Genomic DNA, 18,714 nt, shown 5'->3' with positions numbered 1-18,714 from the left:
TGCTTTCAGTTTTTTTCATAGTTATTACTAAAAAGGTCTTTATTTTTTGTTGAGATAGTAACGCCCAAATATTTAACTGATTTTTCAACTTGAAATCCTGTTTTTTCTTTCAAAATTTCTACTTCCTGTTTGGCCAGATTCATAGTCAACATGGTTGTTTTTTCTTTATTAAACTGGTACCCTGCTACTTTCCCAATTTTTTTTTTAATGTTTTAATCTCTCATTACTCTCAATCGGGTCGGTTATTGTCAAAACAAGGTCATCTACATAAGCTCAATGGATGCAAGCTCCAGGAAAAGAGATTCAACCTAAACATTAGGAGGAACTTCCTGACAGTGAGGGCTGTTTGGCAGTGGAACAAACTCCTTCCTTGGAGATTGTAGTGGAGTCTCCTTCCTTGGAAGTCTTCAGACAGAGGCTGGATGGCCATCTGTTGGGGATGCTTTGATTTAAATCTCCTGCATGGCACAATGTGGTTGGAATGGATGGCCCTTGTGGTCTCTTCCAACTCTATGATTCTATGATTAATGTTGAGCTGGAATCTCTTTTCCTGTAGCTTGCATCCATTGTTCCGGGTCCTGTTCTCTGGAGCAGCAGAAAACAAGCTTGCTCCCTCCTCAATATGACATCCTTTCAAATATTTAAACAGGGCCATCATATCACCTCTTAACCTTCTCTTCTCCAGGCTAAACATCCCCAGCTCCCTGAGTCGTTCCTCATAGGGCAAGGTTTCCAGACCTTTCACCATTTTAGTTGCCCTCCTCTGGACACGCTCCAGTTTCCCAATGTCCTTTTTGAATTATGATGCCCAGAACTAGACACAATGTTCCAGGTGAGGCCTGACCAAAGCTGAATACAGTGTCATATTACTCCCCTTGATCTGGGCACTATATTTCTATTGATGCAGCCTATAATAGCATTGGTCATTTTAGCTGCCACATCACACTGTTGAATCATGTTCAATTTGTGGTCTGCTAGGAGTCCTAGATCCCTTTCATCATCATCAAACCTCTCGGATTCCCAGTGATTGGGCGGTATATAAATAAAACCTATTATTATTATCATCATCATCATCAACATCATTTATTTATATAGCGCTGTAGATTTGCACATATTCTCGTTAAGATAGATTTCCCCATATACAGGACTTGTATAAAACTAATTTAATCTAGATCCTACCCATATAGTGTATATTAACTCAAATGTCTTTTTAAAAATTTACACAAACTCTTGGTATTTCGTGGCCACTTCACCTCATTCACCTCACTCTCTCCAGCATTCTCTATATGCATGTGTGTGTAAATCCCTGTAAAATAAGTTCAGCTGTCTGAATGCCTATCAGTATGGAAAAAAGGGACCATCAAAGAAGAGAAAGTGTCAGAAGATAGGATTCCCAGACTAGATAGTACTTAACAAGCTACTGTGGTACAGCAGAGGACAACTATGAGTAGCACTGTGGCTAATGTCACAACTGGACTCAAGCTGAAAGGAGATTCAGCTGTATGCTCAGAGGCAAAAGGAAAGTCCGGAGTTGCACAACACATACTATAGGAAAATGGAATGTGAGAAGCATAAATCAAGGGAAGCTAGAAATATAGATATATAAGCATTGCAATACTTGAGGTGAATGAGCTGGAGTGGACAGGAATGGCACATTTTGAGTCAGATAATTATCAGAAAATGGAAATCTAAGAAAAAATGGGGTGGCATTTATGGTGAGGAGAGATGTAACAAAAGCATTATATCAAAAGATATACCACAAAATCTGACAGAATCATGTTGATAACACTTCAGGAGAACTCCTTCAGTATAACCTTAAGCCACGTTTACAATCCAATTGCAGAGTCAGAAGAAGAAAAGGAAATTGAACATATATGTGCTGGAGTCCAGGAGGAATTTAATTACATACCAAAACAGGATTTCTTGTTAATCGTATGTTGTTGCTGTTGTTGTGGTTGTTGTTGTTGTGTGCCTTCAAATTGTTTCCAACATATGGAAACCCTAAGACAGACCTATTATGGGGTTTTCTTGGCAAGAATTGTTCAGAAGAGGTTCACCGTTGCTTTCCTCTGAGGCTGAGAGAGTGCTGACTTGCCCAAAGTCACCCAGTGGGTTTTATGACCAAACAGGAATCAAACCCTGGTCTCCAGAGTCATAGTCCAACACTCAAACCACAACACCATGCTAGCTCCTGAATCATGGATTGCTAGAAAGCAAAAGTAGAAAAAACAGAGCAGAACCAAAGATTGTAGGAAAATTAGGACCAAGAAATGAATCAGGAGACAAACTGACTGAAATTTGCAAGGCCAACAGTTCACCATAAACACATCCTACAAGCAACCCAAGAAGCAACTGTATACACAGATATCACAGGATGACTAATATAGAAATCAACTACATAAATGGAACCTTAAGATGGAGAAGCTCCATTCTCTGCAAAAACAAGACCGAGAGCAGATTGTGGCACAAACCATGAACATCAGACATTGCAGTAAAGCTGAAGAAGAACACAAAATCAACTATCATACTGAATTACAACCTGAAGAATATCCCCATAGTATTTAAAGATAATGTGAAAAATAGATTTGTACTATTTGTATAGCCTGAGAAGAACGCAGGATTAAAGCCAGGGATATTGCCAGGGAGCCAATACAAAGGCACTATTTGCAGCCAAAAAGAAAGAGAATGGATAACATTCTGTTATCAATGGATAACAGATTAAACTCTTCAAGCCGTTACGGATAGATGAGAAGCAAAAGTAAAATATGAACAAATAGAACCTTCCTAGAAGCCAAGATGACTAAACTGAAACTGTCACATTTTGGTCATATCACGAGATGACATGACTACCTAGAAAACACAATAATGCTTGCTAAGATAGAAGACTCGGAAAAGAGGAAACCACATTTCAGACTGATAGACACAACATCACCCAGTGCATTAACTCATGGTGTCACCCTTCCCATTGATCTCCTCCCATAACACACCACACAGAATCCTTAGTAAATTGTAACTGCTGTATATCACTGTAATGTAATGGCAATCATTGTGACATAAACAACTAGCAAAAGTAAAATTATGCCTTTAAATTATAATATCATACACACAGCATAAATGTATTTACATGTACATAGTTTCCTGTGATTGAACTTAAAATCTGGTATGATGTTTTTAAAGAAATTTTTTAAAGAATAATTTTATAAATGAAAAATGGCTTTTTAAAAAAAATTAATTTTAAAAAAACCTTTAAAAAACCCCTCCTTTCCCCAACCACTGAGCCTTGCCCCATTCATGCCATCTCTTCATCGAAAGACAGGTGTTTGGGGACACCTTGGAGTACCACCTGGTGCAGCCTCCTCACGCTCCCCCAAGTGATGCCCCTGAACTCAATCAAGGAAGCCATGGCTCTGAGTCTGCAAGACTTGAGCAGGATTGTTGATGTTCAGGTGACATGAGGTCTCTCATTCAGGAGGCTATCAGACTTTGAAGTCAACATCATGGCAGTTAACAACAACAAAATACATTACAGATTGCTTTCTTTTTCTCCCTGCAACAAACTAGCACAGTCATCCCTTTGGAAATGGTTTAAATAAATGAATTCTGCTGACTACAGAAACTCACTGGGTGATCTTGGACAAGTCACACACTCAGAATAATAATAATAATAATAATAATAATAATAATAATAATAATAATACTTATTTATTTATATCCTGCTCTTCAGCCAAGGCTTACAATTTGTTAATTAGATATTTCCCTGCCCTCAAGGGACTGGCAAACCCGCTTTGAACAATTCTTGCCAAGAAAAACCGGTGATAGGTTTGCCTTAGGGTCCCCATGCACCAAAAATGATTTGAAGGTACACAATAATGACAATTGGCAGTCTCAATCCTGTTGCCACCTCTGTCCTTCCATGTGCAGACCACAGATTTTACTAGCTGGATAAGTGGTGAAAGGGGTGTTTTTGTTGATGGGTTTTCTTTTTAAACACATAATGATATGTGTGTGGAGGGAGGGACAGCAAGTTTCTGAGAATCGGAACTCTCCTGGCTTTAACTGGCTTCTTTGTGATACATTTTTAACTCTCATCCTTTCCTTTTTCTCTCTTGCTCTCTTCCTCTCCAGTATGCAGTGTGGCTCATGCTTTGGGTTGGATGGAATTCATTCATCATCTGTTTTTACCTGGAAGTAGGACACCTTTCACAGGTAATTACCTCCATAATCATTTTGAGTGCATGCCCTTCTCAGACCAGTGATCCACCTGACAATCCAAGGCTTTCCATCCATCATCTTTCTGCTGTGATCAGTCACGTTAAATAGAGATGACAGTTCAGGAGGTGACTGTGTCTCATAAAGATGTTACAGCATTTTGGAAACATTTTGCATTTTCCCCTCTTGTTCTGTTCCTCCCACTCCATTCCTGTGTTCATGTTACCAAATAAAATTAACAACAGACTGATAGAGAGGGTGATACATAGGTGGTATGAAATAATGTCCTGTAATATATAGGGGTTTCTGTTCCTGTATCTTTTCAAATCTTGTGCTTTTCCGCAAACCTAAAAGTGAATTTTCCCTTCCCTTCACTTTAATGAGATATGCACACCTTCGCAGGAATGGTGAAATCACTATTTGAAATATAATGCCCATAAACCAAGAAGGGAGAAATATATCATATTGTTGACTTTCAGTTTTTGTTTTGTGAATTGCTCAGTTCTGAAAAAAGGATGGCTGGATCTGGAAGGTGTACTGGTGTGATGAAAAGAAAAGAAAAGTTAGGCTCTTTACAGACTGGCCTGAAAGGCCAGCCTGAGTGTAGAGTTGGGGCATAGCATCCTCCTGACACATGCCTGACTCTGCCCTGATGCTGCGCGCTGCTTCAGACTGTGCGCTGTGTCATGGTTGGCCTCCAGCACTGCGTCCAGATGATGCAGCACTGAATGAGCGCCATATAGCCACACCACTGCGGCTGTGGCACCCTTGAAAGGCCGCAGCGTGAGGTTGCTGCAGCCCCAATCCAGCTAGGAAAGGGGTGACTGGAGGCCACCCCTTTGGGGCCATCTGTCAAGCCCTTAGCTGTATCTTGGCTTTATTCAGGAACTGCCATCCAGTTAAATGTTTAATGGTACTTTAAAGATGGTGTTTGTCACCTGCAGCTTTTAAATTAGTTCTTGTATTGATAATATATATATTAAGAATCTGCCATCTGCACCTTAGCTCTTGCTCTCCCTCTCCTCCATTCTAACCAATTAATCTGTTGAATATTATAGCCCTATTATTTATCAATTTTTCCTGTTAACATTCCCCTGTCTTGTGTCCCCAATCCACTTTTTATTTCCTGCCTTTGCCCTCTCTCTGTGGCCATGGAGCAATTTTGCCATGTTCTTCCTCACACACCTTCCCCCAAATAGTTGTTTTAGAGCAAGGAGAGGCCTCTATGTAAACTGGAGGTAACTTGGTAACATTGTTCCATGTCACATAGCGAGTCTGGAGAACAATTAGCAAAAGATGGAGGATCCAAAAAAGCTTTAAGGGAATCACATCACAAACACCTAACAAAATTCTTACATACATACACACTAGTAACCAAGCACTTTCCAATCTCACTTTATTTCCTATCAGGGCTGCTTGCACTTTATATAAACCACTTGTCAGTAATATTTCATGATACTATTCAACAGTGTGCCCTATAAATTTCCTCATCCAAAGAGGGGAATTCACACTCACAGTTTCATTGCATTCTTAAGAAGAGTTGCCACCTATTACAGCAAGACACAATTGCATCTAGTACCTATGTGGTATTTTATCACCTGCTGAGCCAAGAGCAGCTGCTACAGTTTCTGCTGGTCTCTGATTTCCTGCATCTTCATCCAGTGAACTTGTGAGCTAAAGATGTACTTAGGTTTTTTGTGGGAGTTGTGAGGCTATTGGATGTGTTCTGAAAAAGTTTATTCCTGATGTTTCACCTGCCTCTGTGGCTGGCATCTTCAGAGAATGGTGGCACAGAGGTGTGTAGGGTATATATACTGTGTGACCCTTGGCTGAGAGGAAGTGATTTACATGTTAGTCTGTGTTGACCTGTTGCCGAATAGCCAGGCCTCAGGGTGGGAGGGATATGCAAGAAGACTTTGTGTCTATTTAATTAGTGATCCTCAATAGAGAGGTTACATCTCCCTGCAAGTTTGCTTATTCTGTCTGTGACTCCTTTGATGTATGGTAAAAATGAAAATGAGTTGAAACACCTAGACTGGGCTGTAAAGGTTAATGGTTACTCTAGCTCAGACATCGGAAGAGCTGGCAGATCCTGAAAAACCCATAGGAGTGAAGACAAACAACTACCCAAAGTGAAGGTATATTGACCATCACAGTATGTATACCCCACACACTTCCATGCCACCATTCTCTGAAGATGCCAGCCATAGATACAGGTAAAACATCAGGAATAAACATTTCCAGAACACGGCCACATAGCCCAAAAAATCCACAAAAAACTATGGATGCCGACTGTGAAGGCCTTCGACCACATAAAGATGTACTACTTCTCCATCTCATGAGTGACAACACTGCTGTGTGCTTCCTAGGCAGCACCATAGACAGGTGTAAATTGGTGGTGATTGTGGGGACTAATAACAGAAATGGTAGCAGCTGTAACTAAAGTGGTAATCTGGCAGAGAGAGAATGAGTTGCCACAGAAAGGTCATGATATTCTGGAGGGAAAGAGGTTATATGCAAATGGCCACAGTCCATTGTTTGTATATTCTCCTCCTAATAATATGGATGGAGAATGATATCTGTTTCTATGTCACACAAGGACTTCACAGACTAAGGATGAATGATTAATTAATGAAGGATAACAAAATACATTTTCATTTTTGTCACTTGGCACCAGGATTAAGATTGACAATGGAAAGAGTAGACTGGGATTGCTGGTGGGGGGACTGCTTCGGATAATGAACATGGGTCGGGGGAACACCCCAGCAGTGGCAAATTCCTCTGGATTGGGGAAGAATCATGAGATCAATCATAACCCCAAATTCAGCTCTTCTTTCAGTGGGTAAATTTTCAGCGGCAATTGCCACGGATGGAGTGGGGTGCGTTAAGGAAGCAGCATGCTCAGCTACCAAAGTCAAGCTGCTATTAAATGGACTCTTAAAACCATGTTGACTTATTATTATTATTATTATTATTATTATTATTAACCTTTATTTATAATCTCTTGAACTTTTATATCCACGGATTCAAGCATCCACGGCTTGAAAATATTCAGAAAAAGTGTAAATTCCAAATAACAAACCTTTATTTTGCCATTTTATATAAGTGACACCATTTTGCTATGCCATTGTATTTAATGGGACTTGAGCATCCACGGATTTTGTTATCCACGGGGGATCTTGGAACCAAACCCCAGCGTATAACAAGGGCCCACTGTACTCATGTAAACAAATGAAAAAGAATTTACTTACTATGAGAAATGGTGGAGCCTGGTAGTGCAGAGTGATTAAATACCAGTACTGTTGCAAGTTCAAACCCAGAGCTCCAAGGCTGACCTAGCCTTCCATCCTTTTGTAGGTTGGTAAAATGAATACCAGCTTGTTGGGGGCAGTTGGTTTATAGATTGTAAACTGCTTAGAGAGTGCTGAGTTCACTATTAAGCGGTATAGAAATGTAAATGCTATTGCTATTTTTATTTCTATTTAAAACATGAGCAAATTAAATAAGCCAGAACTACCGGTAACTGTTGAAGAAACAAAGATGAATGTGTTCTTGAACTGGTTGAGTGTTACCACCTAATGGCCATAACTATAATAATGGCTAACATTATTTTTGGGAAATGCTGCCACTCACTGGAAAGATGAACCATAGGACATAAAAAGATTTTGGTTAGAAAAATGACCACTAGAACAAGAGCTACAGAAGCAAAGAAAGCCACTGAAATGAGAAGATCATCAGTAGATACTTCAGCTGATAAAGTAACTACTACAGCAAGTGATAAAATGATTGATGAATTTAATCAAATATGGAAGGATATGAAATAATTTGAGAAACAAGAGAAAAGCTGAAAAAGAGCCACACCAAGAAATAAGAGAAGTGAAGGAGATCAAGGAATCAGTTTGGAAAATTAACACAAGATTATAAGTGATAAAATTGAAAAACTGGAATTAAAAGCTGATGGATAAAGAGAAAGAACAACAACAGGATAATTTGGCTCTGATGGAGATGAAGAACAGTGTCTGGGATTTAGATCAAATCCAGAAGATCCCCAAGAGAATTTGAAAGTAAAATTCAGTGAAGCATTGGTGCTATTCAAAAATGGCAAAGCCCTATAAAACCCTATATGACTCAGGTCCAGGCTGTTTGTTAGACCATATCTCCAGCTGTATGAAATGCCTGGGCCTTAAGATCCTCTGGAGAATTTATCAAATACATTCAAAACTGACAGTGACAAGAAATCTGATTGTCCACTTCCTTAGGAAGACTACAAGAGAAGATTGAAGGTGTATGGAAAAGAGACAACAGTCTTTAAAGGAATTCCACTGAGAATTTTGCGAAAGAGAAAGGATTATAACTTTTTGTTTTTAGTGGATAAACTGAAGAGTAAGGGTTTTATTTACAAAGATCAACGATTTAAAATCAACTCATTGGATATGGCCAAGGAAAGAGAAGATATGGAAAAGATCTGGACACAGAACAAGAAGATTAAAAGAAAGAAGAGGAGACGACTAAGAGCAGAGTCAAGGAAAGGAGCAAGGGAGGAGACTCCTTCATTAAAGATGACCAGGGATCAAATCAGCAACACAAACTGGGTTGTGAAGAGGATCTGATGACATTAGCTGAGGCCACTGGAGTCTTATCTGATCAGAACCAGCCAGGGATCTCCTGGAAGATAAATAGACCTAATGCTTCATAGAACTGGATTTTTATTCACTATTTAAGAAAACTAAACTTGGATATAATTTGTTTACTAGTGGCGGATATTAGAAAAAAAGAACATTAAGCATTTGTGACATAAGAAATTAGGACAAGACTTGATGACTGCACATCAGAAGAAGAAAAGAAGGGATAGTTTTGTATACAGTTCAGTTCTTGGCTCACAACTAGTACTGGCAGATGAGAAAGGTCTGCATGTGGGGGGTACAGATTAATTTACAAGGGGTTAAAACACTGGTGGTTGGGGTTTATGCTTCATGTGAAGACAGAACGGTTTTGTCCACAGAACATAGGAATAAATGGTTGGATCTATTATATAACAACTTGTTCCTGCTGGGTGAGAGGAATGGGGTGGTCTCCCATGAAGGAGACTGTACTTTGGATAAAAAGATTTAAAGTATCCAAAGTAAATTGCCAAAGGTGTGTTTTGATTTAATGGAATTAATGGACTGTTGGAGATATGAAATGAAGATATGAAGGATTATACTTACTTCTCTGGATGGCCCTTGCAGTCTCTTCCAACTCTATGATTCTATGATTTTCATAACGACAGATATTTTTCAAGAATTTTTAAAGATATGAGAGGGTGATACTATGCTCACAGACAACCAGAGAATACAGAAAACATTGTATAGTTTTTATTCTTCTTTGTATAAATAGCAAGAAGTCTCAAGAAAAAAAATTGGATGAGCACAAGAAGAAAGAATAGCTGCTTAAAATAACATAAGAACAGAGAAAATCTACAAAGGCACTGCTACAGTGAGTGAAATCTGTGAGGCAGTTAAGACAACCTTAGGGAAGACGCCAGGGCTAGATGGATTGTTATTTATTAGACAGTACTACAAGTGTTTTGAAGAAGAACTCTTGATACCAGTCCAACAAACTACACATTCAATGTTACAAACTGGGAAGATTCCAGATAGTTGGCAAGAAACAAATATACCTTTGTCCAAGATTCAATCTTGACAAGAAATTACAGTCCAAAAATAAGAAAAACAAGAAGAGAAAAGGTCTGATCACAATGCAGAATCTTCAGGAGAAGAGGATAAAGAAGCTGACATTGATGTGGAGCCTTGAAAAAGAAGAACCCCATCCTCCTAAAAAGATGGCTAGGAAGAGGCTGTGATCATTAAAACTTTGGTGTCTCTTGGAAAGTAAATTGGGCTCTTACTATCTGCTGGGGTTTGGATATTAAAATCTATGGATGCTTGTCCCATTATATACAAAGTCATAGTAAAGTAGTGACCCTTATACAAAAGGGCAAAAATCAAGGTTTGCTTCTGGGTTATTTTTAAAAAAACATTTTCAAGCGGTGGACAGTTAAATCTCTGGATGCAGAATCTGGGAATAGAGGCTATTTAACAAAAAGGCAAAATGAAAAATACCCTGACACCAGACAGTTTTCTGTCTTTGTATAATAAATGTTTAGGAGATAAGATATGTTTGCCTCTACAGCAATGAATTCTATATTAAGTTCTGGGAAAATTCCAGAATCTTGGAGAAATGCGGATATATCTTTCATACCAAAGGAAGACTGTGATTTTTTTAGATCTCAAAAATTGTAGGCTCATCTTTGTGTTAAATAATTATTATATTTTTAATATCAAATTTGATAGAGAGACTGAAGGTTATACTACAAGATTACATAAATGAACATAAATCAGAGGTAGTTGAGAGACAATATAAGGTCTGTATCTTATCTTAAAATGTTTAGATAAACAATGAGAAACAAACAGCTTTGATTTGTTTTGGACATAGAGTAAGTACAGTCGGCCCTTCTTATACACAGATTTTTTATACACGGATTCAAGCATACACGGTTTGAAAATGTTCCAAAAAAGTATAAATTTACCTTGATTTTCCATTTTTTATAAAGGACACCATTTTGCTATGTCATTATATTTAATGGGACTTGAGCATACACAGATTTTGTTATACACGGGGGATCTGGGAACCAAACCCCAGCGTATAACAAGGGTCCACTGTATATGACAATATAAATTGGTTGTTTATGACAAATATTTTGGAGAAGAGGGACTTTGGCACTAACTTTATTGGATGGATATGAACAATATGTGCAGAAAGTGTAAATTTTGATAATACATCTTATTCTAAAGCAAGGATGGCTACAACTTCCATCACTTTCCACCATTGGCTATGCTGAGAGCTGAAGTCCAGTATAACGGATAGGAACAGAACAAAAAACTAGAAAACACAAATTCACCATGGAAAAACTAAAGGAGACAAAGTCCCTTGTGCTGTGTGATGGTTTCTGGTGTTGCAGTCTGTATGGTGGGCCCTTGTTATCTGCAGGCTTGCTATCTGCAGATTTAAGCATTTGAGGGCAGCAAGCCCCCATTGTCATCAGTGGTGGCGTATACACATGGCTGCACCACCACTAAAGACAATGGGACTTCAGATAAGCCTCTGTTGTTTTGGGGCAACAGGGGCTTACCTAAAGTCCCATTGTTTCTAATGGTGTGGCTGCATGCACGCACCACCATTAGGAACAACAGGGACTTTCTCTCATGGCACTGTGGCTGTGTGCACGCATTGCAATTGGGGACAGTGGGACTTGAGGTCCCGCGGTTTTTGGTATCCACCGGAGTGGTGTGTGTCCAGAATGGAGCCCTGTGAATAACAAGGTCCCACTGTACTTCAGTAGAAAATACAGATTGCAACTCTGGAAATTTCTGAGAACTGTATAGGCTTTGAAGAAAGTGAATTGGTGATAAGGTTGAAATGTATTGGGGTTTTTAAGAAACAAAAGTTTTTGGACCATCACACAATACATGGGACTTTTGTCTCTTTTCATTCTTTCATTGAGCATTTAAGTCAAACATAATCTAGAAAACTTCATGATTCTCTCCCCTGTTCTAAAGTGGAAGCCATATCCTTTTTAGCCTGGAGGAAATGTTGAAATAATTTTCAGGTCTCAGGAAACTCATGCATTATCATTATTATATCTACAGTTGAACAAATGTTCTGGCTTTTTTCCCACTCACAGCCCCTCACAAAACTCTAGGGTTCTCAGGAACCCAGATTGAGAAAACCTGGTGTACACTAATAGTGAATACTTTTTTCTGATCCATGTGCTGCCAAAATAATATCCCACCTGCACAAGAGGGAGGCATAAGCAGGGTTGGGGAACTTCCATTTCCCCCCAGAAGTGCAGATAGATCAAACTACAAGAGGTTCTCCACACTTTCTGTGCAGAAATTCAAGTATCCGAGTCTGAGTTTGCTTTGCTGTGTCCCATTTCCTCTAGGACCGGGACTTCATCATGACTTTTAACACATCACTGCATCGTTCATGGTGGATGGAGAATGGTCCTGGTTGCCTGGTGACTCCGGTGATCAACTCCCATCTGGCTCTTGAAGACCATCATGTCATCACTGTCACTGGGTGCTTGCTGGATTATCAGTATATTGAGGTGGTGAGCAGTGCAATGCAGATATTCCTTGCGGTAGGTGGTACCAGCAGCCGTCTCCAGCTGAATCTTCCTCCACACTGATCCTTTAAAAAACAGCTGAGATACTGAAGGTGATTCTGCCCACTCTTGTAGCAAAATTCCTACCCATGAACATCCAATTTTACAACATGGGTTTGCTTTTGATTACCTTGATGTAAAGAGAACTGGGTTTATATATGAAGTAGTTTTGAAAAATTACATTTTGGGGTCTAACCCCTCCCCCCCCCAGGTTCCACATGTTGCCTGGAGGATTCTGGGAATGGCAGTCCAAATATTAATTAAATTTTCATCCCAGTTGGAGCAAATACATTGAAATAAATGGGGCCTGTTAGTCACCACTTAAGTCATTTCAATTTCAACAGGCCTACAGGCACTAAATTTGGGTTTAAATGGCCAAAAGTAAGTTTGCCAAGCTCTTATATAAAGGAGTATTTTAAAATATTGTGAGGGTTTGTTTTTTCCTTTTGCAACTAAAAAAAATTGTACAGGAAACTGAACTTACATTTACCACTACTTGTCACTGCATATTATCATCTCGGTACACTCTTTGCAGTGAGTATGTTAGGGCAGGTTCATATTCAAAATTAGGCCATCTCAAAATACCTTGTGTTACAACAAGGACAACGCACAACAATATAATATTGCTGGCAAAACCCATCTCTTCCCTTCTCATCAGCCACTGTGAGGACTGCAGCTCAATTCAGCAGGCACAGGAAAACCAGGAAAGGGGCAGCAAATATTATAACCTCTGCTAAGATCATTACACCAGAAAGAGAAAGTGAGAGAGAGAGAGAGATCAGAGATTACAAAAGTTACTTTTCAGATTACAACTTCCAGAATCCTCAGGAAGAATAGCCAGTGGAAGTTCTGGGAGCTGTAATTTCACAATCCAGTGGTACTACCAGGGGTTTATGGGAGCTGTAGTCCAAAATAAAGTTTCCAGGTTCTTAGATAGATAGATGGATGATATATATGTTGTGGCAATACAAGCTGACCAACTACATTTGCAGTGCTCCACTATTGTCAATCCTGTGTGTGCTATTTGCCATCGATGGAACACATTGCATCACCCTTAATCCTCCATTTTTAAAAAATACCACATTAGGAAAAGAAAGAAAGAAAGTCACTGAGAAGGAAGAGGCACAAAATGATGGGGGGAATTTACAAACAAGCTCTAGAAAAGAGCAGGCCTAAGAGACTAAATCTGAATATCATGAATGCAAAATAATTGATTTTGAAGAAACAAACAAGAAACCAATTCAGTGCATGGCAAGGGGTTAGACTGAATGGCCCTTGTGGTTTCTTCCAATTCTATGATTCTATGATTGGATTTAGGCTTTTGAGGACATAAGAACATAACAAGAGCCATGCTAGAATAGACCAAAAGCATATCTAGTCTAACTTTTAGACCTCCAGATAGCCAACCATTTGTTTATGGAAGCCAACAAACTAAACAGAACGAAGGTAAAAGCACTCACCCTTTCCTACTTTATGTTTCTCAGTAACTGATACTGAGAGTCATACAGTTTCTTATACTCTGGGCAATATATATCCATCATGACCAGTAGTGGCTCATAGCCTTAACCATGATTTTGTATAATATTATAAAATCCTATTATAAACGTTTAAAGCCATACAAATTGGCAACTATCACTATGTCTTCTGGCAGCAATAATCAACTCCTATAGTTATGATGTGTCCCAAATTGAAATCTGCATACTCTCAGAACCTCCCCAGCCAGCATGACCACTGCCTGGGAGCTGTAGTTATTTTGAGGGTTTGGGGAAGGCTGCTGTATAGGAAGCTTTTCCAATCAAATCATCATCATGAGTAAGTCCAAGACAGTTCTTCCAAATTAAAATAAAACAGCATTTGTTAATTTTGAAAATTCAAATGTTTATGTTTTAAAAGAAATAGGATGTACTTGTTTTTGCATGAATATTGTTTTATTCATGAGACTGGAAGTCTGCAAAGAATGCCCAGTCTCAGGCGATATGGGACTGGATAGGTTCTAGTGGCTTAAATCCAATGGGATTAGTAAATAGGGAACATGCTCTAGTTAGGGCCCACATTGGATTCAGGCCAATGGTCTGCACAGCATCTTTGCCCCATACCTGTCCTGGTTTTCAGAATAATTTGTGTTAAAAGGTGGTGGTGTTACATGGTTTGTATGATAAATTTGGTTTACATAAGTAATATCATTTTGATTCTTTAATAGACCCCCAGAATAGGCCTGGACACAGAAGGACATTTTGTTCATCCCCAAAGAAAGGAGAATAGCAGGATAATGCCTTTATTAGGACCAGTTCAGAAGACATAAAGAAATGGGCAACCTTTCAAGTTCAGCAAAATTCCTGTCTTGCTGGATGTTAAAGAAAAAGAAGCCCAAAAGAGGAAGGGACTTACCTTGTCAACCTGCCTGTACTTTGAAGTCTGTTCAATGTCCCAGCCCCAAGAAATTCTTAAGTTGGTGATTTACTAACAGGGACCTTTCTGTAGCATCACCTTCATTGTGGAACTTCCCTGCAAGGAAGGCAAATTAGTGCCGTCACTCTTTAATTTTCACAGAGAGTGGTATTATTTCATCAGATGTTTGGTTTGTAAGGCTGATACCAACCTATTTGTAAAGAATGCTTTAGTTTAATTTTATTCGCTTCTCTTGCTATCATGGCAATTTTTTTTTAGTAAAAATGCTTCTAAACATTAAATAAATAAATAAGAAATATAATTAATAAATAAATATTATACCATGCTGAGAAGCTCTTAGTGGGCAGGAATGTAATACATAAATATATTTGATTGATCATACATAAGAGATGCCATAGGGTAAGACTGACAAGAAAGCCCCTTGTATATCTACTGGAGAGGTAAGTCCCACTGAATTCAGTGGATCTAATTCCCATGTAAGCAATAAAGGATTAAGGTCTGAGCTACAAAATGTTTCTCAGCATTCTTTTCTTTGTCTGCTTCCCTTTGTTGTTTGTTTTTAGCATCCAGCTCATTATGAGTTTTGATGAACTGAAAAAACCTACTCATTTCTTTGTGGCTTTTAAGCCAGACCCAATAAAGTTATCATCCTTCCGTTTATCCTGGATGATTTTTCCCCTAAATGGACCAAGATGCTTTGCATGATATTTTCTTCATCTGACTAAGCTGTTCAGTGTCCTCATGACAATTTCTGATATTCATCAAAGCTGTTCCATTTCCATGCTTTCAATTAATTGGCTTTTCTTCCCCTCTTTTAAAATTTATTTATGTTTTGAAGCTCTTCGGATTTGTTTATGCCTGCTATGTCAGCAAGGTGTTCATGGAAGAAGAAGACAGCTGTAAGTACTGTGGCTTTCAATCACACTGAACAAGTAGCACTGTTGGCAAAGGGACAGAAATTATTGGATACTGAGTTTTGATTTATGTGAATTAGACTCTGCTAGGTTTTCATAGGGTCATATAAAGTAGAAGGAGTATGTGCAGTTATATTTTTAAAATAGATCTTACTAAATCGATTTCTCCATACATATTTGGCTTACAGCCCCCATTCAGTCCCCACTTCTGAACATTGTCCATATTAGTCAGGGCTGATGGGGTTGTATCTGAAATGATCTGGAGGTACCTAATGTGTTAGTACTGCACAGAGGAAGGCAGTGGTGAACCTCCTTGTAGAAACCTCTCACCATGAACACCATCAGATGAGAATAGAACAAACGGGAGGACCGGGACACAAACAGAAAGCAAAAAAAGAAGCACAAGGGATAATCACAGAGAGAGAACTAAACGAAGACACAGAGGAACACAAAATGGCAGGAATCCCATCAGCAGACACACCAACAAAGTAAAGAACAGAAGCAACACTACAGCTATTGTAGGAACATGGAATGTGAGAAGCATGAACTAGGCATAGTAAAAAAAAGGTAATCGAATGTGTAAACATAGCAAAATTGGGATAAGTGAGCTAAAATTGACAGGAATGGGTCATTTTGATTACTACACAGTGTGTCCACTCAGCAAATGAAAAGAAATGATGAAATGTTGGGTGGCTTTCATAATCAGGAGAGATGTAGCAAAAGCAGTCAAAGAATAAAATACAAGATCAGATCGAATCATGTCAATAAGACTTCAGGGGAAACTAATAAAGATTGCTATCATTCAAGTATATGCACAGGCAATCACAGATGCAGAAGAAGAAATTGAGAGGTTCTATGATGCAATCCAAGAAGAAATTGACAGCACACTGATACAGGATTGCTTGATAATAATAGGTGACTGGAATGCTAAAGTAGGAAGCAAAGAAGACTCAAAAACTGTAGGATGATTTGGACTAGAAACACTTCCTCAGAGAATGGTGAAGTCTCCCTCCTTGGAGGCCTTTAAACAGAGGCTGGATGGCCATCTGTCGATGGGGATGCTTTGATTGGGAGTTCCTGCATGGCAGAATGGGATTGGACTGGATAGCCATTGTGGTCTCTTCCAACTCTGTGATTCTAAGAAGTGAAGCAGAAGAGCAACTGATAGAATTTTGTGAGGCCAGCAATCTATACATTCTTCATACAGCCAAGGAGGAGACTGTACATATGGGCAATACAAAAATCAAACTACATATTTGAAAGCAGAAGATGGAGGAATTCCTTTCTCGTGGCCAAAACTAGACCAGATGCTGAATGTGACACAGATCATGAGCTAAACATATCAAAGATTAGAAGAAAGTAGAAGAAGAAAGAAAAAATAGTCATGTCAAAATAGACCTGAACAACATCTCAACAGACTGTACAGACAACATGAGAAACAGACTTGCTTTATTAAGCATAATCAACCAGGAACAGAAGAGCTATGGACAAATCCAGAAATACACTGCCTATGGACAAAAAGAAAGAGAAGAAACAATGAATTACAGAAGAAGTTCTTCAAGCAGTAAAGGAGGGACAAGAAGTAAAAGAAAAGGGAGATAGGAACAGAACCAGAACCTTGAACACAACTGTTCAGTGACTAATGAACAAGGTTAAAGAATTACTACAATAAATTATGCAGAGAAATAGAAAACAACAACAAAAAGGAAGAATGAGAGATCTCTTTCACAAGATCCATGAACTCAAAGAGAAATTCAAACAAAGGATGGGGATGATCTACGATCAGAAAAGGGACATACTAAATGATCAAGATGAAATAAAAAGACAATGAAAGCAATACACAGAAGAGCTAAATAAAAAAATGGGAAAAATGAATTACACATGGAATGAAGAACCATCTGACCATAGCATTCATTTCCCATGCAAGCAAAATTATGCTCAAAATTCTGCAGCATAGACTCTAATCATATATGGAGAGAGAATTGCTAGATGTCCAAGTGAGGTTCAGAAAAGGAAGAGGCACTAGAGACCACATTGCAAACATATGATGGATAACAGAATGAGCCAAAGAAATCCTGAAGAAAATTAGCATGTGATTTTATAGACTATAACAAGACCTTTGATTGCATAGATCACACAAAGCTATTGAATGTTCTTAAGGAAATGGGAGTGCCACTGCATCTGATAGTCCTGATGAGGAATCTGTACTCAGGACAAGACGCTACTGTAAGAACAGAATACAGAGAAACAGAATGGTTCTCGATTGGCAAAGGTGTCGGGCAAGGCCACAATCTTTCACCCTATATGTTCAGCATGTATGCAAAAATATCATATGAAGAGCAGGCTTGAACACAGAAGAAGGAGTGAAAATAAGAGGAAGGAATATCAACAACCTAAGATATGCTGACAACACCATACTACTAGCAGAAAACATGACAGAACAATGACTTGGAACAGTCACTAAAGAAAGTCAAAGAAGATGGTGCAAAGGCAGGCTTTATGTTAAACTTAAAACAAAAATAGTGACCACAGAGGATTTACATAAATTCAACCTAGATAATGAAGAAATCAAATTAATTAAAGATTTCCCATACCTTGGATTAAACATTGATCAAAACAGAGATTTCAAGGAATCAGAAGAAGATTAGGAATGGGAAGGGCAGCTATGAAAGAATTAGACAAAATCCTCAAGTGTAAAGATTATAGCTGAAGACTAAAGTTAGAACCGTTCAGACCATTGCATTCCCTATTACCCTGTACGGCTGTGAGAGTTGGACAGCAAGGAAAGCAGATAAGAAGAAAATTAATTCAGTTGAGATGTGGTGCTGGAGAAGAGTGCTGAGGATACCATGGGCAGCTAAAAAGACAAGCAAATGGGTCCTTGAACAGATCAAGCCAGAACTCTCCCTGGCAGCCAAGATGACTAAATTGAGGGTGTTATACTTTGGTCACATCATGAGAAATCAAGGCTTATTA

At 38.8% G+C, this 18,714-nt stretch overlaps 1 protein-coding gene across 5 annotated transcripts in view; it reads left to right on the top strand.

Moving 5' to 3' along the window:
- The window catches only part of LOC149301697 (sodium/potassium-transporting ATPase subunit beta-1-interacting protein 1), a 67,976-nt gene that overhangs the window by 39,825 nt on the left and 9,437 nt on the right, over positions 1-18,714 (top strand). For 3 of the 5 annotated variants that reach the window (XM_089483850.1, XM_089483847.1, XM_089483849.1), the window contains 3 exons: positions 4,126-4,206; positions 12,194-12,391; positions 15,663-15,723. In XM_089483850.1, coding sequence (XP_089339976.1) covers positions 4,126-4,206; positions 12,194-12,391; positions 15,663-15,723 — 340 coding nt within the window. Of the gene's footprint in view, positions 1-4,125; positions 4,207-12,193; positions 12,469-15,662; positions 15,724-18,714 lie in introns of all 5 variants that reach the window. The other 2 variants (XR_016272181.1, XM_089483848.1) reach the window with 2 other exon arrangements.

The sequence above is a fragment of the Sceloporus occidentalis genome, unplaced genomic scaffold (assembly GCF_023333645.1).
Source record: "Sceloporus occidentalis isolate IW3139 unplaced genomic scaffold, rSceOcc1.0.p SCAF_20, whole genome shotgun sequence".
NCBI lineage: Eukaryota > Metazoa > Chordata > Lepidosauria > Squamata > Phrynosomatidae > Sceloporus > Sceloporus occidentalis.
The sequence above is the reverse complement of the archived record's forward strand: the minus strand, read 5'-3'. Positions and strand labels throughout refer to the sequence as shown.